Source organism: Rhincodon typus, chromosome 4, assembly GCF_021869965.1.
Source record: "Rhincodon typus isolate 14 chromosome 4, sRhiTyp1.1, whole genome shotgun sequence".
In the NCBI taxonomy this organism is placed as follows: domain Eukaryota; kingdom Metazoa; phylum Chordata; class Chondrichthyes; order Orectolobiformes; family Rhincodontidae; genus Rhincodon; species Rhincodon typus.
Genome location: NC_063335.1, coordinates 106524383 through 106543624, shown reverse-complemented (window position 1 = coordinate 106543624; position 19242 = coordinate 106524383). Strand labels below are relative to the sequence as shown.

Sequence of the window (19242 nt, the reverse complement as noted above, 5' to 3'; positions counted from 1 at the left end):
TTCCTTTCCAAAGTTCCAGTTGCGTATTCAGGCAGTGTATTCCAAACTATGATATCTCGCTGTATCAAAGGAAAACTTTGCTCATATCACTCTGTTCCTTTCATCAATAGTTGGAAATCCCATCATCTCATCCTTGTTTAGCCTTTACTTAAAATATTAAAGCATTGACCACACAAGTTCTCTCATTGTTAGAAAACTGACTGATTTGAACATGAATTTTCAATCACTGGCATTGTAACCCATTTCTCAGCTTATCGAACAAAAACCTTCAAGCTTTTCTCTTTCCTACAGATGCCTACTCAAAATGAGGTCGAGCTCAGTCATTGTCTTTTTGTTCAAGTCTGAGCCTAGATGCTTAGAATTAGAATGACATTTTTGACTGACAGCATCAACTCAAAATTAACTTGGTTTCCCCACAATCTCCATATGCTAGAGAGAGTGGGGAAATCGAGGATTATTTGACATTTTTAACCTAGATTTTATATTACAAGGGGTCAGCAGATAGACCACCTACTCAACCTGACTAGAATCCCAAAGGTAATCACCTTCAACCAAATCATGAATAAAATCTATTTCCTTCTGAAAAATGTGATTAATGTAAATAGCAACAGAGCAAAAGGAAGTGACTATATTTGGTTAACATAAATAAAGCAACAGCAGTGAAGTTAATTGTATTTTTAGAGTGAATTAAATGTACAAAGAGCAAAGACATATTGCCAGCCATTTGTTTCAATAAAGTATTATAGACCATTCTTACATGGGTGCCCATAATGTAGGCTCTTAATATCTTCACATTACTGTGCTATGTCATAGCTTGGAAAACCACGGTTGAAATATAAATTTATCTCAGAAATACAAGAAAAAGTGAGCAATAAATCATAAATGACATTGGAAAGCATTAAAATGCATTTGGTTTGCGTTGCAGAAGGTATGAAAGTCCGTTTCAGTTTACATCAGACTCCTTTGAGACAGTTAACCCTGACCCTCTGCAACTGTACCCACAGAATCACACAAGATTAAGATATAAAACAGTTTAACCTTTACCCAGCACATCAGGACAGAAGAGAAAAATCCTCACAGTTGCCAAAACCTTTTAAATAGCATAAGCTAATATTTAAATAAGTAACCACTTCTGTCAAAGTTGGACAAGACAAACTGTCACTTTGGTAAGATCACTTGAATTCTACTTCCGTTTGTTTCTTTTTAGGTCTCACTTACAAGTCAATTTTGGTGCCATATTAACTTGTGCATTCTGCATATGTTCATATCAGCTTGTTGGCAACAATGAATCATACCAATCATTACTCTTTTGCAGAGACAACAAGGTGCAGAACTGGATGAACACAGCAGGCTAAGCAGCATCATAGGAGCAGAAAGGTTGACATTTCGGGCCTAGACCCTTCATCTAGGCCCGAAACGTCAACCTTTCTGCTCCTATGATGCCGCTTAGCCTGCTGTGTTCATCCAGCTCTGCACCTTGTTGTCTCGGATTCTCCAGCATCTGCAGTTCCTACTATCTCTCATTTCTCTGTTGCACCCTACCGCTAGTTATCACCTTTCTGATATATGGGTCCGCACATGTACTCAGTCCTTGGAATACATTTCACTGAAAGACTAACACAGTAAATGTACTTTCTACCTTGGTGTTAACTTAATCAGAACTGACCAGGCAAATGGAGAGATTCCTTGCTTGCTGTTCAAAATAACTTGATGTTTCATCAATTACCTATCTGGTTTTGAGTAACATACCAACAGATTAAAGGTCTGAAGGACAGTCATTCATCAAACAAAGTGGACTTTTCCCTAAATAAATACTTTATGTGGAAATTTGGCGAACATTGCGAACACAAAATGATGCTATTCCACTAAATGTTGCCGTAAAGCGTATTATTTCTAAGTTCTGTTAATTTGACCTATGATTCTTTGACCTTTTAGTTAGATACTTCCAAAAGTAATACAAGAAAAGGATTGTTCCTTTCCTGATCTCGAGGCATCCAAACCACCTTACAGTCAATGGAGAACTGTGGATTGTAACCATTGTTGTAATGTCAAAAACATGGCAGGCAATTTGCACAAAGATTGTATGAAGAGAACGTCATAGTGACAAGATAAGCTGCTTTCAGTTGTGACAGTTGAAAGATAAACAGTGGTTGGGCTATGTGAAAGAATTCACCACTTCTTCTTTGAATTAGTGTCACAGGATCTTTTAAATCCACCTCTTGGACTGACATCTCAGCCAAAAGGTGGATAAATGCGAGACATTGCATTTGGTAAAACAAACAAGGGCAGGACTTATACAATTAATGGTAGTGTTGTCGAACAGACAGATCTAAGAGCTCAGATACATAATTCTTTGAAATTTGCATCATAGGTAGACAGAGTGGTTAAGAACGTATTTAGAGTGCTTGTTTTCATTGCTCAGACTTTTGAGTTTAGGAGTTGGGACATCATGTTGAGTTTGTACTGGATGTTGGTGGGGCCATTTCTGGAGTAGTGTGTAAAGTCCTGGTTGCCCTGCTACAGGAAGGATACGATTAAGTTGGAGAGGATTCAGAAAAGATTTACCAGGATGTTGATGGGAATGGATTGTTTGAGTTATAAATATAAGCTGGATAGAATGGGACTTTTTCCACTGGAGCGTAGAAGTTGAGGGGTGACCTTATAGAGGTTTATAAAATCATGAATATCAAGGGTCTTTTCCCTAAGGTGGGGGAATTCAAAACTACAGGGCAAATTTTTAAGGTGAAGGTGAAAGATTTAAAAAGCACATGGGGGGCAACTTTTTTTTTACACAGAGAGTGGTTCATGTGTGGAAATGAACTGCCAGAGGAAGTGGTGGATGCAGGTACAGCATTTAAAAGACATTTGGGTAAGTACATGAATAGGAAAGATTTGGAGGGATATGGGCTAAATGCAAGCAAGTGGGACTAGTTTAGTTTGGGAACATGGTCGGCATGGGCTAGTTGGATCGAAGAGTCTATTTCCATGCTGTATGGCTCTATGAGTCTACTACTTCCCGAAATACAGCACTCAGTATGACAGTGGAATGTTTGCCTAGATTTCATGCTCAAGTCTCTGAAGTGGGATTTGATCTTGAGGACTTCTGACTCAAGTATAAAACACTACCAGTTGAAACATCGGCAATACTTTCAAAAGTGAAAATAGACATTCTTGCATGCCACCAGAATATTTGATAATTGCTAAGACAATCACATTTACAATGCTTAAGTTCTCTGTTAACTTCACTGGTAAATGCACTACTTGGGGTGGTCATATACATCAGGAAGGCTGAATGATCTGAGTGAACAGTGGTTATCTATTTAATATGGAAGGCACCATAACCTTTCATAATGTTATAGAGATAGACTTCTGGCTGATAGATCATTTGCATCTCTGCTGAGCAATTTCAGTTAGTTATCCCTGGAAGGTGAGTATCTGCATATGTTCAATTGCAGGAGGTCCTTCCTGGCACAAAAGAGATGGATGGGAGATTCAATAGAGGGGTACAAAATTGTGCCAGATTTAGATAAGGTAGAAAGAGGAAAGCTATTTCTGGTGGATGATGTTACAAAGACCCGGGAACACAGGTTTAAGGTTTTGAGTAAGAAATGGAAGGGGGAATCTGAGGAGTAACCTTTTTTACACAATGAGCGGCAATGACCTGGATTTTGCTGCCATACGACAGGGGTGGAAGTGGAGATAATGAACCATTTCAAAAGGAAATTGGATGGGCAGGTGAGGGAAATAAATCTGCAGTGGTCCAGAGATAGAGAGAAGGAAGAAAACTCTCTGGCTACTCAAAAGAGAACCAGCAAGGATCTGAATGACCTTCTTCTGAGCTATAATGATGCCATAATTTCCCTTCTCAGCCATAAATAGCCATCTGAGGTGCTGAGCCCTAGTTCTAGACACAATAACCTGGGGAAATATTTTCCCTGTGGTTGCTCTGTGAAGCTCCTTTAAAATTTTATATCCAATTACATCATCTTTCATTTTTCAGAAACTTGAGGGAATATTGGGCAATTGTCTCAATTTAGGAATCAGGCTAGTGAAAACTGTGAGGTTCCAGAGCTGTGTAGAGGCAGAATTTTCTATTTTTAACAATTCATTCATAGCATATAGGGGTCACTGACTGGCCAGCATTTACTGCCTTTCTACTCCTGCTTCACACTTCTCTCTACATTGACTCCATTGATACAAAACCATATTTGTGGAATTCTAGATGAATTGTTTCAAAAAACTACCTGTGTCCAAAGTATCCAAATAGTACTCTTGTTGACTATGCTGGAAGCCGATTTTGCATTTCCTCCTTAGAAATATACACAAGCAAATGTAGTATTCCCCTGTTCAGTTAAGACTTTGCATTAGGTTGGGATTGCCATACATCGACACATATTAGCCCCGGTTAACATTCACAAACAAAATGCAAGTTGAAAGCATGCAGTGGAGAGAGATCCTAAGTGCATTTGTTAGTTGTAAACTTCCAAAGGTAGACACAACACAATGAGTTTGCTGTGTGGAAGGTAACAAGAGAAAATAAAACCTCTAAAACTGAAGAGAGAGACAGAAAGAGAGAGAGAGGGAGAGAAAGGGAGTGAGTGAAGAAGAGGCAAAAAGAATGGCATGATGATTTGGTCTGTACTTGAATGTCTGACCTGTTAGTTGGTTGTCGCCTGCAGCAGGGGCGATGCGAATGTATGGTGTTGTAAGCTGAGTCACAATTATCGCAGCTAAGGCAAAGGAAGATTTTCCAGGTCAGCATGCATGAGAAAAAAGCCAGACTGAAGCTAGACTAGTAACAAGAATTACTTAGCGATCATATATAATATGATACCATATGTCTAAGAAAGTGAGCAATACAGACAACATAACTTGAACATTTCTGAGAAGAGTGGTATGTGCCCAAAACTTTTCATTGTGCACACTTCAGGATGAATGCAAGAATGTACAAATTTCACACTATCTCAAGAATTTATGCAACAGGTGAAAAGGGTGCTGACTGGTTGGGAAGTCAACTCAAATTGGCCAAGGCTTTGTCCTGGAGAAACCAATGGGCAATGCCTTGGCCAATCAGAGAGGACTCGCCAATCAATCAGCCTCCTTTTCTCCTGTAGTATAAATTGTTGTGATTATTTAAGATTTTGCATTCTCACATTTGAACTGAAGATTGCAAGATAAACAATTTTGGCGATATGTCTCTCCTTTTAGTAATATTCAAGCTCTGCACTACCAAGTGACAATGTTACTTATTCTGTTGAGAACCCATTTATTTTGGATATAAAATAACATAAACTCTTGCATCAATTTATTAACCCTTAAAGAACTGTATTTTGTCTAATAACATTCAAGGTGGAAGAAATAATTGTTTAATTTGCTTCGTAACTTACCGTAATATAGCTATTTTGCAAAAAAAAATGGTACTGGCTTTTTCCTCATTTTTTTTTCAGATATTTTCCCCTCCCTTCTTACACCATGTTCCAGTCCTCAGTTGAGAGCGCAGGTGTAATCCTTTTGTATTTCAGCCAGAATTCAAACAAATGAGGTTTATATTAAACAGGCCTCCAATTTCTCTCCCTTGTTCAACATGGATACTGTTTGCCTCTTTTTTCTTCCTCAGTCATATATTCTCATCCAATTTTTCCCTCTTTTATTAATAATGTTCTTTATCCCATTGCAATACCTTGATCTGGTCAGGCTTCCTCACAACTGGGACTGGGATCATATTATATGGGATGTCATGGACTGCACTACCAGGTGTTTGTAACCTAGAATATAGCATGCTACTTGAGCCAGAACTACCATAATTGTGACTTATATTTTCTCATTTAAATTGATTTATAATTTTCCCCCTTGTTGCCTCCTGAAAGATAATTCCACAAAATAGCTCCCATTTTTCTAGCAGGATGGCTGGACCAGGTCATTGGCTATTCCACAGTTTATAGCAATCTTAGTCTGCCTGGTAGTTCAAGGGGTGAGCTTGTTGTGGGGAGCAGCCGTCTAATGCCTAATGTTGCGACAAGATTCTTTCTAGTTATGTTTCAGATGGATTGATTGATGAGGCCAAGATGCATAATCATTTTATACTATTGCGCTGCTGCCTCACCACCTCAAGTTTTAAAATCATGCTATTGTGTAAGTGGTCACCATAGTGACAATTACCATTTCTTTTGCTTTGCTTCAAGCAAAGCTGTTGTAGAAACGGAAACATCGAGATAACAATTTATTTTTCGATTCGATTTAATTCTTCTTTATGAAAAAAAGTTTGGCAATTTGCAATGAGTGCTCTGCATTATGGGGACCAGTACAGCACTAATTAGGATTGTGAATTGACCTGGCAGGATTGATGGCATTGTGCAAGGATTGGCAACATCGAAATGACAGCGTGCAAGCTCATTGACACTTTTTAAATATAACACAGTTACAGCAGTCGTTCCAGATGAAAGACAGTTGATTCGTCAAGCCACTCACGCTTAATGTTATTCACACAGTAAATTTAAAATGACTACCCTTCACTTTTGTACAATGCGCTCAAAGGTTGTCCATTGCAACACTGGCCGTGTTTTTGAACTCCACAAAAATAACCTCGAAATTTTTGGTTCATCCAAGTCCTCCCTTTTTCTCTGGAATCTACTACCTTTCACCAGGGTCTGGTTTCCAGCAGACCTTACCCAATGGACCAAATGTAATCCCACAGAGGGAGGTTTTCAATGTCCTGTAGGGTTTCCCCCACTCGGCACAATAATTGCAGTGAAATGACATAAACGTTAGTGATGCTGTGCTTCTGAGGGTCTGAATGGCTCTTCCTCTGAAGTTGAGGCTAAAAGGGGAACTCCCCTGCCTTTATGCCACACCCGTGCAGAAATTCACTCCTGGAGAACAGAATTTAACTCGGATGGTGACCTGAACTATGCCTGATATATAAAAAATACCTGATTGCAAAAATATATGCAGGCAGTCTGGTTGAAACCAAATACTGTTGCTCAACAGCTGCTAGGGTTAAAGTGGTCAAATAGCCCAGCATTGTGCTTGGGATTAAAAAAAATGTCAGACTCGCTTATTTTGCCTCAGTATGACACGAAGGGCCTGTTTCCACACTGTAGGGTTCTGTGATCTTCTATGAACAGGAGAGACTAAACATGCAGAGGTGTTGACACATCTCACTTGTATGTGTCTTGCAGGTTGAAAATGAGAGACCTGCTTTAACATGCAAGTTTCATATTCCCATTTGCAAATTGTTTTGTAATTCAGAAGACGACACCGGCTATCAAATTGGAAGTAGTCCTTTGAGGGTTAATAAAATCACAGTAATTGGGTACCGCAGCGAACCAGGAAAATAACAATAGCAGAGAACGAGCAACAAAACTCATCAAGTTACCCATATACAATCATATTCGGATGCACGCTAAAACCAATCTGATCTATGTACGTTAGAGTTAAACAAGGAGAAACTGCCTCAGAACTAATTATTGGAATCATTTTCAGGCATCCAGAGGTAAGTAAAACTCATGTAGATGAGCTGATGAACAAAAATGTACACACAAAGTTTTGAATAATCAATTTACAAAGGATTATCAAAGCATGTAGGATACTTAAAGTAGGAATAAGTATGAAGGAGAAAAGAAAACATTTTCATTGACATTTTGGCTGGTGAGGACATACATATTGTCATGCATTTTAAATGTCTTTTCAATTAGAAAGACAGGAATGTAATGATAGATGTCCACAGAACAAGAAAACTGAGAAGTGAGACATACCTTTTGTGGCCACCCTGACGCAGTCAATTTTGGTTTCCTGTGTTAAATGAAAAGGGAAACTGTCATTTCTGGTGCATCAGCTAAAGCAAACATAACCTCATCACCAACTCTATTTAAAATCCATCGATAAGACTGACTTAGAGGAATAGTGACGTGTGTGGTAACATATTGGCAATAGCTCTTAACAAATTCAGTATGTACGCCAGCTGTTGACAATTGGAATGAAATGTACTTGGCATTTTAGATAAATATTTCAGTTAACATTTATCTGAACAACCAGAGATATTAATTGGCACTTTAGCACCTCTTTGATCTCGAGTGATGTATAGAGAAAGCCTCAGCGACATATCTGACAATTATTAAAAAAAAAATCAATGGCGCTTTAGCTTGGCATTGGCACACCTATGTGAAAAGGAAGCCATTACTTTGCATAGCAAAACACTTCCAGACTGCTATAAATAAGCACAGTTCATCAGAGGCAATTTTCACTTGCGATTCCTGCAGGATTTAGCAGGCAAGACGTAAAGATAAATATGACTTGCTTGAAAATAATTCATAAGATCTCCTTTATTAAAGTGAACCCACAATGTTACAGACAATTCTCCTTGTGAAGTATTTTCACAGATGTATGGACTGACATTTTGGGGTACTGGGATACTACAGTGTTTAGAATTGATTACTAAAGAAGCATCAGGAACAGAAGTGTGCAAGAACTAGAAAAGGTCATTGAGCATATTGTACTCCTCACTTCCAAATCACATGTACAATCTGCTTCATCATGAGCTTTACCCAACAATGTTATCTACAGACAGAGAAAATATTTTGTAATGCACTTCCTTTTACTTCAAACATAATGGGAAAATAAATAAATAAATCCCCCGAATCTTCCTATATTTGCCTTTTGGAGCAACACATTTTCATGATCTCATGGTTTCGGAATTTGTCTTATTCCAGATGGAACAAAGAAACAGGAGTAAACCATTCTGCCCAACCCCAATATTTAATGGGACCCTGGATTATCATCTGAATACCACCTAGTAGATGGGACCATTTCACACTAACTGCTGCTTTACGCAGTTTTATTTCTTCTCAAAAAGGGAGGGGAATCTTTGGAATTCTCCATCCTAGAGGCCGGTGGAAGCTCAATCAATGAACATGTTCAAGCCAGTAATCAATATATTTCTGAATAAAATCAAGAACTGCGGAAACCTGAAACATAAATAGAAACTGCTGAAGAAACTCAGCATGTCTGCTAGCATCAATATATTCCTGGGTACTGGTGATATCAAGGGACACAGAGCTGGTGTGGCAGAGTGCAATTATGGGAAATGATCGACCATGGTCTATCTGAATGGTGGGTTGGCTCAATGGGCTGAATGGCCTACTCCATCCTATGTTAAATGGCCTACCCCTTATTCCGAGAATATGTCCTGTATTCAAACTCATCAGTCAGGGAAAACATCCTATCTACACTCACTCTGTAAGAATTTTGTAAGTTTTGTTGAAATTACCTTTCAACTCTTTGAACCTCTAAGTTTCGAAGCCAAGTTTACTCAATCACACCACATAAGACAATCTCACAATCCCAAGGATAAGTCTAGTGAAGCTCTGTTGCACTCCTTCTATGGCAAGTATATTGTTTCTCAGTGGATCCTGTCACACTTACGCACATTATATTCCATCTGCCATGGTCTAGCCTATGCAAGTCCCTTGCAGCCCCCTTGCATCCTCCTCACAACTTTATTCCCACCTCTTTTTTTGTCATAGAAACAAAGAAGTTAGGAGTAGAAGTAGGCCATTCAATATGATCCTGCACTCAATATGATCATGGCTGATCATCAAGCTCAATACCCTAATCCCACCTTCTCCCCGGATCCCTTGATCCCTTTAGTCAAAAGAGCTATATCTTCTTCCTTTTTGGAAATATAATGTTTTGGCCTCAACCACTTTGCGTGGTAGTAAATTCCACAGGCTTTTCTGGGTGAAGAAATTTGTCTCAATCTCAGTCCTAAAAAGTTAACCCGTTATGCTTAAACAATGATCCCTGGTTCTGGAGATCCCCACCATCTAACCTGTCTAGTCCTGTTAAGATTTTATAGATCTCTATGAGATTGTCCCCGTCATCCTTCTCAACTCCAGTGAATACAATCCTAACTAACATTAGCCTTACCATCCAGGAATAATTTGGTACACCTTCACTGCACTCCCTCTATTGTAAGAATATCCTTCCTCTGATAAGGAGACCAAAACCACACACAATATTCCAAATATGACCTCACCAATGCCTGTATAAATGCAGCAAGACATCATATTTCCTCTGCTCCTGTGTCACAAGTAAACATTACAATTGTTGCCCACATACAAATCATTGATACAGATTGTGGACAGTTGTGAACACAGCAGTGATCCTTCCAGAACTTCACTCGTTACAGCCTGCCAAGATGAGAATTATTTGTTTACCCATGCACCCTGCTTTCAGCCCCTGAACCAATTCTTAGTCCATACTAAGATATTACACTATCAGTTAATCTTTTGTTTATTAACTTTTCATGTGGGACCTTATCAAAAACCACCTGATAGTTCAAATACATGCAGTGGTGTAGAGGGAATGTCACTGGACTAGCAAGACAGAGGCCCAGGTTAATGTACTGGGGACAAGGGGCATGAATCTTGCGGTGGCAGATGGTGAAAAACAATTTCACTTAAAATCTGGAATGAAAAGCTAGTCTATAGGTGACCGTGTAACCATTATTGATTGTTGTGAACATCCATTTGGCTCGCTAATGCCCTTTAGTGAAGGAAATCTGCCATCCTTCGTCGGTCAGGCTTGCATATGACTCCAGACCTATAGCAATGTGGTCGACTCTTAACTACCTTTGGAAATGGCCTAGAGAGTGATGCAGTTCAAGGCTAATTAGGGATGGGAAATAAATGCTGACATAGCCACATCCCATTATAGCACTTTTTAAAAAAATTCACTGATCTGCTTTATCTCTATTACAAGTGACATGTTTGTCAAACATGGCTTCCCATTTACAAATTCATGTAGACTTTGATCAATACAACCATTCCTTTCTAAGTGTCCAGTTATCACATCCTTTATGATAGATTGTAATATTTTTCCCAACACTGATGCTTTTTTAAAATTCATTCATGGGACATGGCCATTGCTGCCGGGCCAGTATTTATTGCCCATCCCCAGGTGCCCATGTTGAACTATCAAACCTGTAGTTCTCCAATCCCCTTCTTCCTCCCTTCTTAAACCAGTAGGTTTACAATTGCTACATTTCAGAATTATGAAAGGTAATTGCTAATGCATCCACTATCTCTATTGTTCATTCCTTCAACAACGTGGGGAAACTCATCTGATTTAGAAAATTTATCAACCCTCAATCCTGTTTTGTTTTTTAAGTACTACTTCTTTACTAATACTCAATATATTTTAGTTATTCAGGTCTCCAAGTCTGTATTTCTGCAAGATCCATTGTATCTTCTTCCGTAAAGACAGATGCCAGGTAATTGTTTATTTATCTCTGCTGTTCTCCATTCTGCCACATTTGTCCCAGCTAGCCTCTTCTTTTCACATGCTGGAAGATTTTACAGTATTCCTTTACATTTATCGCCAGCTTGCATTCATATTCAATTTTCCATTTCTTTATCAGTTTCTTGGTTCTTCTTTGCTGCATTCGAAATTGATATCAATTCTCGAGCCTGCCACTTTTTCTGGATTCCTTATAAGCCATTTTGTTCAATCTTTAACATCTTTTGTTAGCCGCAGTTGACTCACCTTTCCCTTTGGCTGTTTGTGTCTTTGAAGAATGTATATCGGTTGTAAACCATGCTGTATTTGTTTGAATACTAGTTATTACCTGATTATTGTCAACTTTTTTTGAGTATATTTTCTCATTCACCATCGCTAGCCTGACACTGATATTCTTGATTTCCTTTAGTCAGATTTAAGACTCTAGTTACATAATGAACTATATCACATTCAAACTTAATGTGGAAATTTATGATATGTTATGATCACTATTTCTCAATGTCCTTTTGTAGTAATGTTATTAATTAATCTTTTCTCATTATATATTATAAAGCTAAAATAGATGACCCCCAGCTGGGTCTTTAACATACTACTGCAGAAACTCCCTCATCTTGTGCAGGTTCCTCTTGCCACAGAACCAGTTCCAATGCCTCAAAAATCTGGTGCTTTCCTTCCTACACCAGCTCCCCAGCCATATACTCAATCACTCAATTCATCTATTCTTGAGGTCATGGGATTTGGAGTAATACTGAGATTTGGGGTTCATGTTCACATTCCCTGAAAGCTGCCACCCTGGTGGATAGAGTTGTTAAGAAGGCGTATGATGTGTTAGCTTTCATTACTAGAGGGATTGAGTTCAAGATCCGTGAAGTTATGCTCCCGCTATATGAAAGCCTGGTTCGGCCACATCTGGAGTATTGTGTCCAGTTCTGGTCGCCTCATTACAGGAAAGATGTGGAAGCGTTGGAAAAGGTGCAGAGGAGATTTGCCAGGATATTGCCTGGAATGGAAGGAAGGTCTTACGAGGAAAGGTTGAGAGAGCTAGGGCTTTCCTCTTTAGAACGACGAAGGATGAGAGGTGATTTGATAGAGGTGTACAAAATGATCAGAGGTATAGATAGAGTGGACAGCCAGAGACTTTTTCCTAGGGTGGAGGTAGCTATTACGAGGGGGCATAGTTTTAAAGTGAGTGGAGGTAGATATAGGGGAGATGTCAGAGGTAGGTTCTTTACTCAGAGAGTGGTCGGGGTGTGGAATGCATTGCCAGAGAGGGTAGTGGAGTCGGTCTCATTAGGGGCATTTAAGCGGCTACTAGATAGACATATGGATAATAGTATAAGTTAGGGGTGGAGGTTAGATAGAATTTAGGATTAGGGTAAAAGTTCGGCACAACATAATGGGCCGAAGGGCCTGTACTGTGCTGTATTGTTCTATGTTCGATGTTCTATGTTCTAATGTCTTTGATCTCCTGATTTTTTAGTCTCTTTTCTAGCTCCCTGAAATCTGCTTTCTGTATTTCACCCATCTTCCTATCTAAATCATTGATACAAATGTGGACTATGACTCTTGGTTCTTCTTCCACCCCAAGAAGAATGCCCTGCAACTGCACTGTGACATCCTTGACCGGTACCACGGAGATAGCATGTCATCTTGGAGTCATGTCTACAGCGATAGAAACAGCTGTCTATTCTTGTCACTACTGAACTCCCTATCAGTACTGTTTTTCCAATCTTATTCCTCCCCTCCTGTGCAGCTGAGCCAGCCTTGGTGCCACTGGTTTGATCTGACTGCACTCGTCTAGGGAACCATTTCCCTCATTAGTTTCCAAACTAGAGAAATGACGAGTGACCAGGATGGCCTCAGTAGACTCCAGCCTAACTTGCTTAGACTGTCTGGCAATAAGTCCTTCCTCGTCTGCCTTTGAGCTCCCAAACTGATGGTGTGACCAACTCCCTCAATGTTCTATCCAAAGCTCACTGCTCTCATGTGACTGTAGCTGCTGTTCAGGCTCCAAACCCTACAGTTCAGCTTCTGTGACTGGTAACCCTTCCTCCACATGGCACTCACTCATACAGCTTTTGACTTGGGTATTTTTTGGATATTGGAACCCAGTAGTTGACGGGGGTGAAAGATAACATTAATGAAGAATAATCTGTGATACAACTAGGGCTAAGAAGTATTTATTGTAATTCTGCAGCTATAGTAATTCTTTTTAATAGTCAATGCTTTCAGGAGTCGGCAAGCCAACATTTATTCTATGTCATTAATTTCCTTTGAGAAATGGTTAGCAGCCTTCTTGAACCAGAACAGCCCACATAGTGAGTTATTAGGTACAACTGAATGGTTTGCTAGCTCCTTTCAAATGTAAGTTGAAATGCTGTGGGTCTGGAGTCACATGTAGGGCAGACCAGGTAAGAAGGCAGATTTTCTTCCCTAAAGGACATCTGTGAACTAGATGGATTTTTAATGGCAATCTGGGGAAGGGGGTTATATGATCTTCACTGCTAGTACTAGCTTTTTGTCTCAGATAATTTGCGCAAAGGTGGTGATGAACTTAATAAAGACAGGGTAAAATAGCTTACCCTGGCAACAAAGTAAGTTGACTTGAGGGATTTGTGCTGCTGCCTCACAGCGCGAGGGACCTGGGTTCAATTCCAGCCTCAGGTGACTGTCTGTGAGAAGTTTGCTCCCCATGTCTGGGTGGATGTCCTCCCACAGTCCAAAAATATGGAGGAAAGTTGGATTGACCAACCTAAATTGCCCATAGTGACCAGGGATCTGCTGGGTTAGCCATTGGAAATGCAGAGTTACGGGGATACTGTAGGGGAGTGGGTCTGGATGAAGATGGTCTTCAGAGGGTTAGTGTGGACTTGATGGACTGAATAGTCTATGGATTCTATGAAGTAGAGGGATAACTGCTGGCCACAATTTCTCACATGCCCTGTTCACAAATGCACATTTGACAGTCAGAGTCCTTTTTGTATTTCAGTTATGGGGGATTAGAGGAAAAGACTATAAAATGAAAAAGAATGAGGAAATGCACAACATGTCAATTAGTGTCTGCGGTAAAAATAAGACAGGTTAATATTAACAGGTCCCAGCCTTAAGAGATGAACATGCACATTAATGGAACGAGGTAGAGAGAGGTGGTTGCCGTTGAAACAGAGTGAAAGAATGAAACAAATACAAAGAATTGTCAGCAAAATAGTTGTTGCACACAACAGATCATCTCAGAGAAGGAACAGGAAAAGAAATATTCAAGAAATGAACATGGGAAATATATGACCATTGGGAGGCCTGACCAGGCAAGAAATGGGTGAAATGGAAGCCACAGAATCAAGGCAGTGGGTCAGGTTTGAAATATGGAAAGAAAATCCATCAAAGTACAGCATGCTTGACAATGCCTCAAAGGGGTAGAGCAAACAGACCCTGAGAATGGAGGCTCCTATCTCATACCAGCAGACTGTGCTAATGAAGGATATCTTCTCGATTCAGCAAAGCTGTATCCCTTCTGCCCCCAGAGCCAATCCTCACCATTAGATAATCCTGCTGTGAAAATCAAAAGCTATAGCTGATGTTTGAAGTTACTGGTCAGTCCTCAGGTCAGATGTTGTTGGGTGTACAGCAGGAAGATAATTGATCATAAAACCTATGATGCACTTCACTGGGACAAGGCAGGGCGAAGCACAGAAGTGTGGGAGAATTGGAATTAAAATGCTAAAGCACAGTAAGATCAGGGGTGCTCTTGTGGACAAAACTATATCTGGAAAAGTAACTATCAACTTTGCAACATGGAGCAGAACACAGCAGTGATACAGGTAGTAGACCAAAGAAGGTGAAATCTGTCTAATGAAGAGTAACATTTTTGTGACTGTAGTAATTGCTGAGAGGATGAGATGTATTGGTAGATATCAGGCACTGAAAGGTTAGGAATCAGAGAAGACTGAACCAGGGTCCCTGAGGAAAAGAGGGAGAAGAGCATGATATATTCAGTGATTGGAACAAACTACAGATTTTGGAAACCAAGAAACTGGTGGAACTTTTGATGGGATTGAAAGGGACCTTGTCATGGTTTGCTGAGAGGAGAGACAGGATGTGTCCTCAGAAATGGAACAATTCAATCCAGCTATAAATCATTTTGAAAAGCCAAAATGCTTTAGGTAACGAACTACATTTAGAATTCAGTAACTATTATTCCAGTACCTGCAGAATCTTTAACATCGAACCAATTAGGCAGATTATTTTGCCAAAGTAAAATAAAAAGGATGCACAAAGAATCATGTTCGTGGCAAAATATTCAAAGGAACAGCAAACTTCCTATTTTGCCGTAAGTAAGTTGGGCAAGCATTCCCAACTGACACTTGATACTCAATTAAAATATTGTAAAAGATCACCATAGCTTCAAGGTGTAACAACAGCACACCAAAGGCCAAATTATAAATATGAATGAATATCATTCAGTAATTATCTCCTAAAGGTGAAAATAGTTATTTTCTTTCTGTGTCTCTTCAGATTTGTTAAATGCTAATATGCAATTGCTTTTACATTTAGGCTACTTTTTAAGGAATATTTATCATCCTTAAAGAAGCTAGAATAAATGCACACTTAATTCAATGCAAGCTGCTTTACTTCAGTTTTTGCAAGTTTGTCCATTTTTAATTCTTTTTTTTCCTCTACCACCCTTTTCTGATTCGGAGGATTGACTGGCATGCTTCACACAATGTTATCTCATCATCAATGATCAATTTTATCCAACAAAACACTCAAGGTGACTCAATATCCTAGCTTTCATTTCCTCCCATTGGGAAATCTCTTCAAATCACTTCACTTCACTGAGTATTAATTCTGACGAATTAACTTTGTAGAATCGGGGCATTTTATTTTTCTACTTTGTGCTGAAGTTCATTTTAGTACTAAAAAGCAAATTCCCTGGACTGCCAGACCAATACCAATGTAGTTTTTAAAAAAGCATAAATTATCTGTGAACAATGTAGCCTTTTTTCTTAAACAGCTATGTCAATTATACCAAAACTGGTCATTTAATTGACTACCAAGGCGTGTTTCAGTTTGGAGAAACAGCCGTTCTCTTCTTCATGAATCTCCATAGGAACCTTGGGGAAAGTGAACTCTGTGGACAACAGACAATGTCTGAAAAAGGCTTGGCAATGTTGTACCCAGGCAACTACCAGTCCAGCCAGATTTACTTTCACACTATTTCACATTTTTCTATCACACACGGGGTGATTGCCTGCTTGGGCGAAATGCCAGAGGATTGTGTGGTTCTTTAAGACTGGCCATCTCATGATGAATGCACTGGAATGTAGAGAGTGGGAGAAAAAGGAAGAGTGGAGAAGTTTCAATAATGAATGTTCGTTTAGCAAACTAACATGCATTATCATCAGATTTCTGAAGAATTATTTCTCCACTCATTGGATATGGACATTGTTGGCAAGGTCAACATTTCTTGAAATCCCTAATATCCCTTGAAAAGTTGGTGTTGAGTTGTTTTCTGGAAATGCTGTAATCCATCCAATGTACTGCTTTTCTACAGGGATCTCCAGGCTTTTGAACCAGTGATGAAGGGACAACGATATAGGTTCAGTTCTAACCTGTTCCTGAGGTGTGTAATAATGTCTCTGAACAGGTTGATTAGAAAATATCCATAATACACAGGAGTAATTACTGACCTTATACTCCAGATGGCTCTCTGCTCTTTCAGTCAGTGTTTGAGCTGGTTACTTCAATTTGACAATTTATCTTTACTATAATGGGCATTGCTGTTGCATGGTTAACATTAAGTTCAATATAGACATGGCCACTGAGAATCAGGTCATAACTTGCTATAAGAGGAACAAATGAGCAGGCGAATGGTTTTTCATCTTTATGTAAAAGGTAACATCACCATTGTCTTACCAGACCATAGGGCTGTTCTCTCATTACAGAGAGAGATAACTGGTGGTGGTTTAATCTGAGCGTTACCATGCCTCAGGCAAGAGGTGAGATTGGGAAGGACAATCCTTCATGGTAACCTCAGCTGATACATCAATTAAATCCATACTGTTGGAGCCATTATGTATCACAAACCAGCTGGCTTGCCAAATGAGCTAAACCAAACCCTATTACTTTTCATTTTTACATACAGTTTATAGATAAACATTGGTAATAATAGCTCATTTATGGAAACAAATGGATAAACAATCGTAGATGAACTAATATATTAAAACAAAAATAATCGTTGATTGTTTTATGGTTGTGCTTAACGGTTACAGCTATGGACACTTACCCCATTGGCTTTGCTAACTGCTTGGAAGTAAATACTGTAACTCTTATGAGGGAGTAGGGGGGCATTCCAATAGCCACTGTATGTCTTGTTATCTCCAACAGTAAATGGTTGAGCTATTTGAAGAGCATCTGGTGGAAATTCAGCAGCAAAATAATGAGGGGAGTCTGAAATTGAGGCGTTTTGGTAGGTGATGGGGACAAAGTAGCAGTCCAGGACATCAGTGGCCTTCTTGCTTCTGCGTGGGCGTTCCTCTCCTACAATGACCTGATAGGCACTGAAAATAAAGCAGAGAAAAAAGAAAACATGAACTAAAATATTGACAAAATTAATTGACTGTAGCAAGAATTACTTCCTTCCAAATTGGCAAATGTTCTTTTACAATATCTCATTTGACTGGCATTTTGACTCATAGCTCCATGGAAAGAACTTTAGGCTGATTAAAATTAAAAATGTCACCTTTGAACTAGTTCTAAGGCTCAAGCAATTACACTCACCACAACAGAAGCATATATTTTTAATCAACCTGTTCAGGTGTTTTATGGAGGAAGGCAGGACTTGAACCTGGACCTATCTAGCTCAAAAGTTAGGGTTACTACCAGTGTGCCACAAGAATCATACAATGTGGAGCCTAGCTGTATGGATCAGTTTACAAGACAACAAGGTGCAGGGCTGGATGAACACAGCAGGCCAAGCAGCATCATAGGAGCAGAAAGGCTGACGTTTCGGGCCTAGATCCTTCATCAGAAAAGGGGGAGGGGAAGGGGGTTCTGAAATAAATAGGGAGAGAGTGGGAGGTGGATAGAAGATGGATAGAGGAGAGGATAGGTGGAGAGGAAACAAACAGGTCGAAGAGGCGGGGATGGAGCCAGTAAAGGTGAGTGTAGGTAGGGAGTTAGGGAGGGGATAGGTCAGTCCAGGGAGGACGGACAGGTCAAGGGGGCGGGATGAGGTTAGTCGGTAGGAGATGGGGGTGCAGCTTGAGGTGGGAGGGGGGGATAGGTGAGAGGAAGAACAGTTTAGGGAGGCGGGGACGAGCTGGACTGGTTTTGGGATGCGGTAGGGAGAGGGGAGATTTTGAAGCTTGTGAAATCCACATTGATACCATTGGGCTGCAGGGTTCCCAAGCGGAATATGAGTTGCTGTTCCTGCAACCTTCGGGTGGCATCGTTGTGGCACTGCAGGAGGCCCAGGATGGACATGTCGTCTGAGGAATGGGAGGGGGAGTTGAAATGGTTCGCGACTGGGAGGTGCAGTTGTTTATTGCGAACCGAGCGTAGGTGTTTTGCAAAGCTGTCCCCGAGCCTCCGCTTGGTTTCCCCGATGTAGAGGAAGCCACACCGGGTACAGCGGATGCAGTATACCACATTGGTAGATGTGCAGGCGAACGTCTGCTTGATGTGGAAAGTCTTCTTGGGGCCTGGGATGGGGGTGAGGGAGGAGGTATGGGTGCAGGTGTAGCACTTCCTGCGGTTGCAGGGAAAAGTGCTGGGTGTGGTGGGGCTGGAGGGGAGTGTGGAGCGGACAAGGGAGTCACGGAGAGAGTGGTCCCTCCGGAAAGCAGATAAGGGTGGGGAGGGAAAGATGTCTTTGGTGGTGGGGTCGGATTGCAGATGGCGGAAGTGTCGGAGGATGATGCGTTGGATCCGGAGGTTGGTGGGGTGGTA

At 40.2% G+C, this 19242-nt stretch overlaps 1 protein-coding gene across 9 annotated transcripts in view; it reads right to left on the bottom strand.

The window, feature by feature from the left end:
* LOC109916843 (receptor-type tyrosine-protein phosphatase mu) overlaps nt 1–19242 on the bottom strand; it is a 786238-nt gene that overhangs the window by 216925 nt on the left and 550071 nt on the right. For 6 of the 9 annotated variants that reach the window (XM_048595836.1, XM_048595838.1, XM_048595837.1 and 3 more), the window contains exons 12-14: nt 17579–17852; nt 7755–7791; nt 4656–4730 (exon numbers count right to left, since the gene is read on the bottom strand). In XM_048595836.1, the coding sequence (XP_048451793.1) occupies nt 4656–4730; nt 7755–7791; nt 17579–17852 (386 nt within the window). The remainder of the gene's footprint in view (nt 1–4655; nt 4731–7754; nt 7792–17578; nt 17853–19242) is intronic. The other 3 variants (XM_048595843.1, XM_048595844.1, XM_048595845.1) reach the window with 1 other exon arrangement.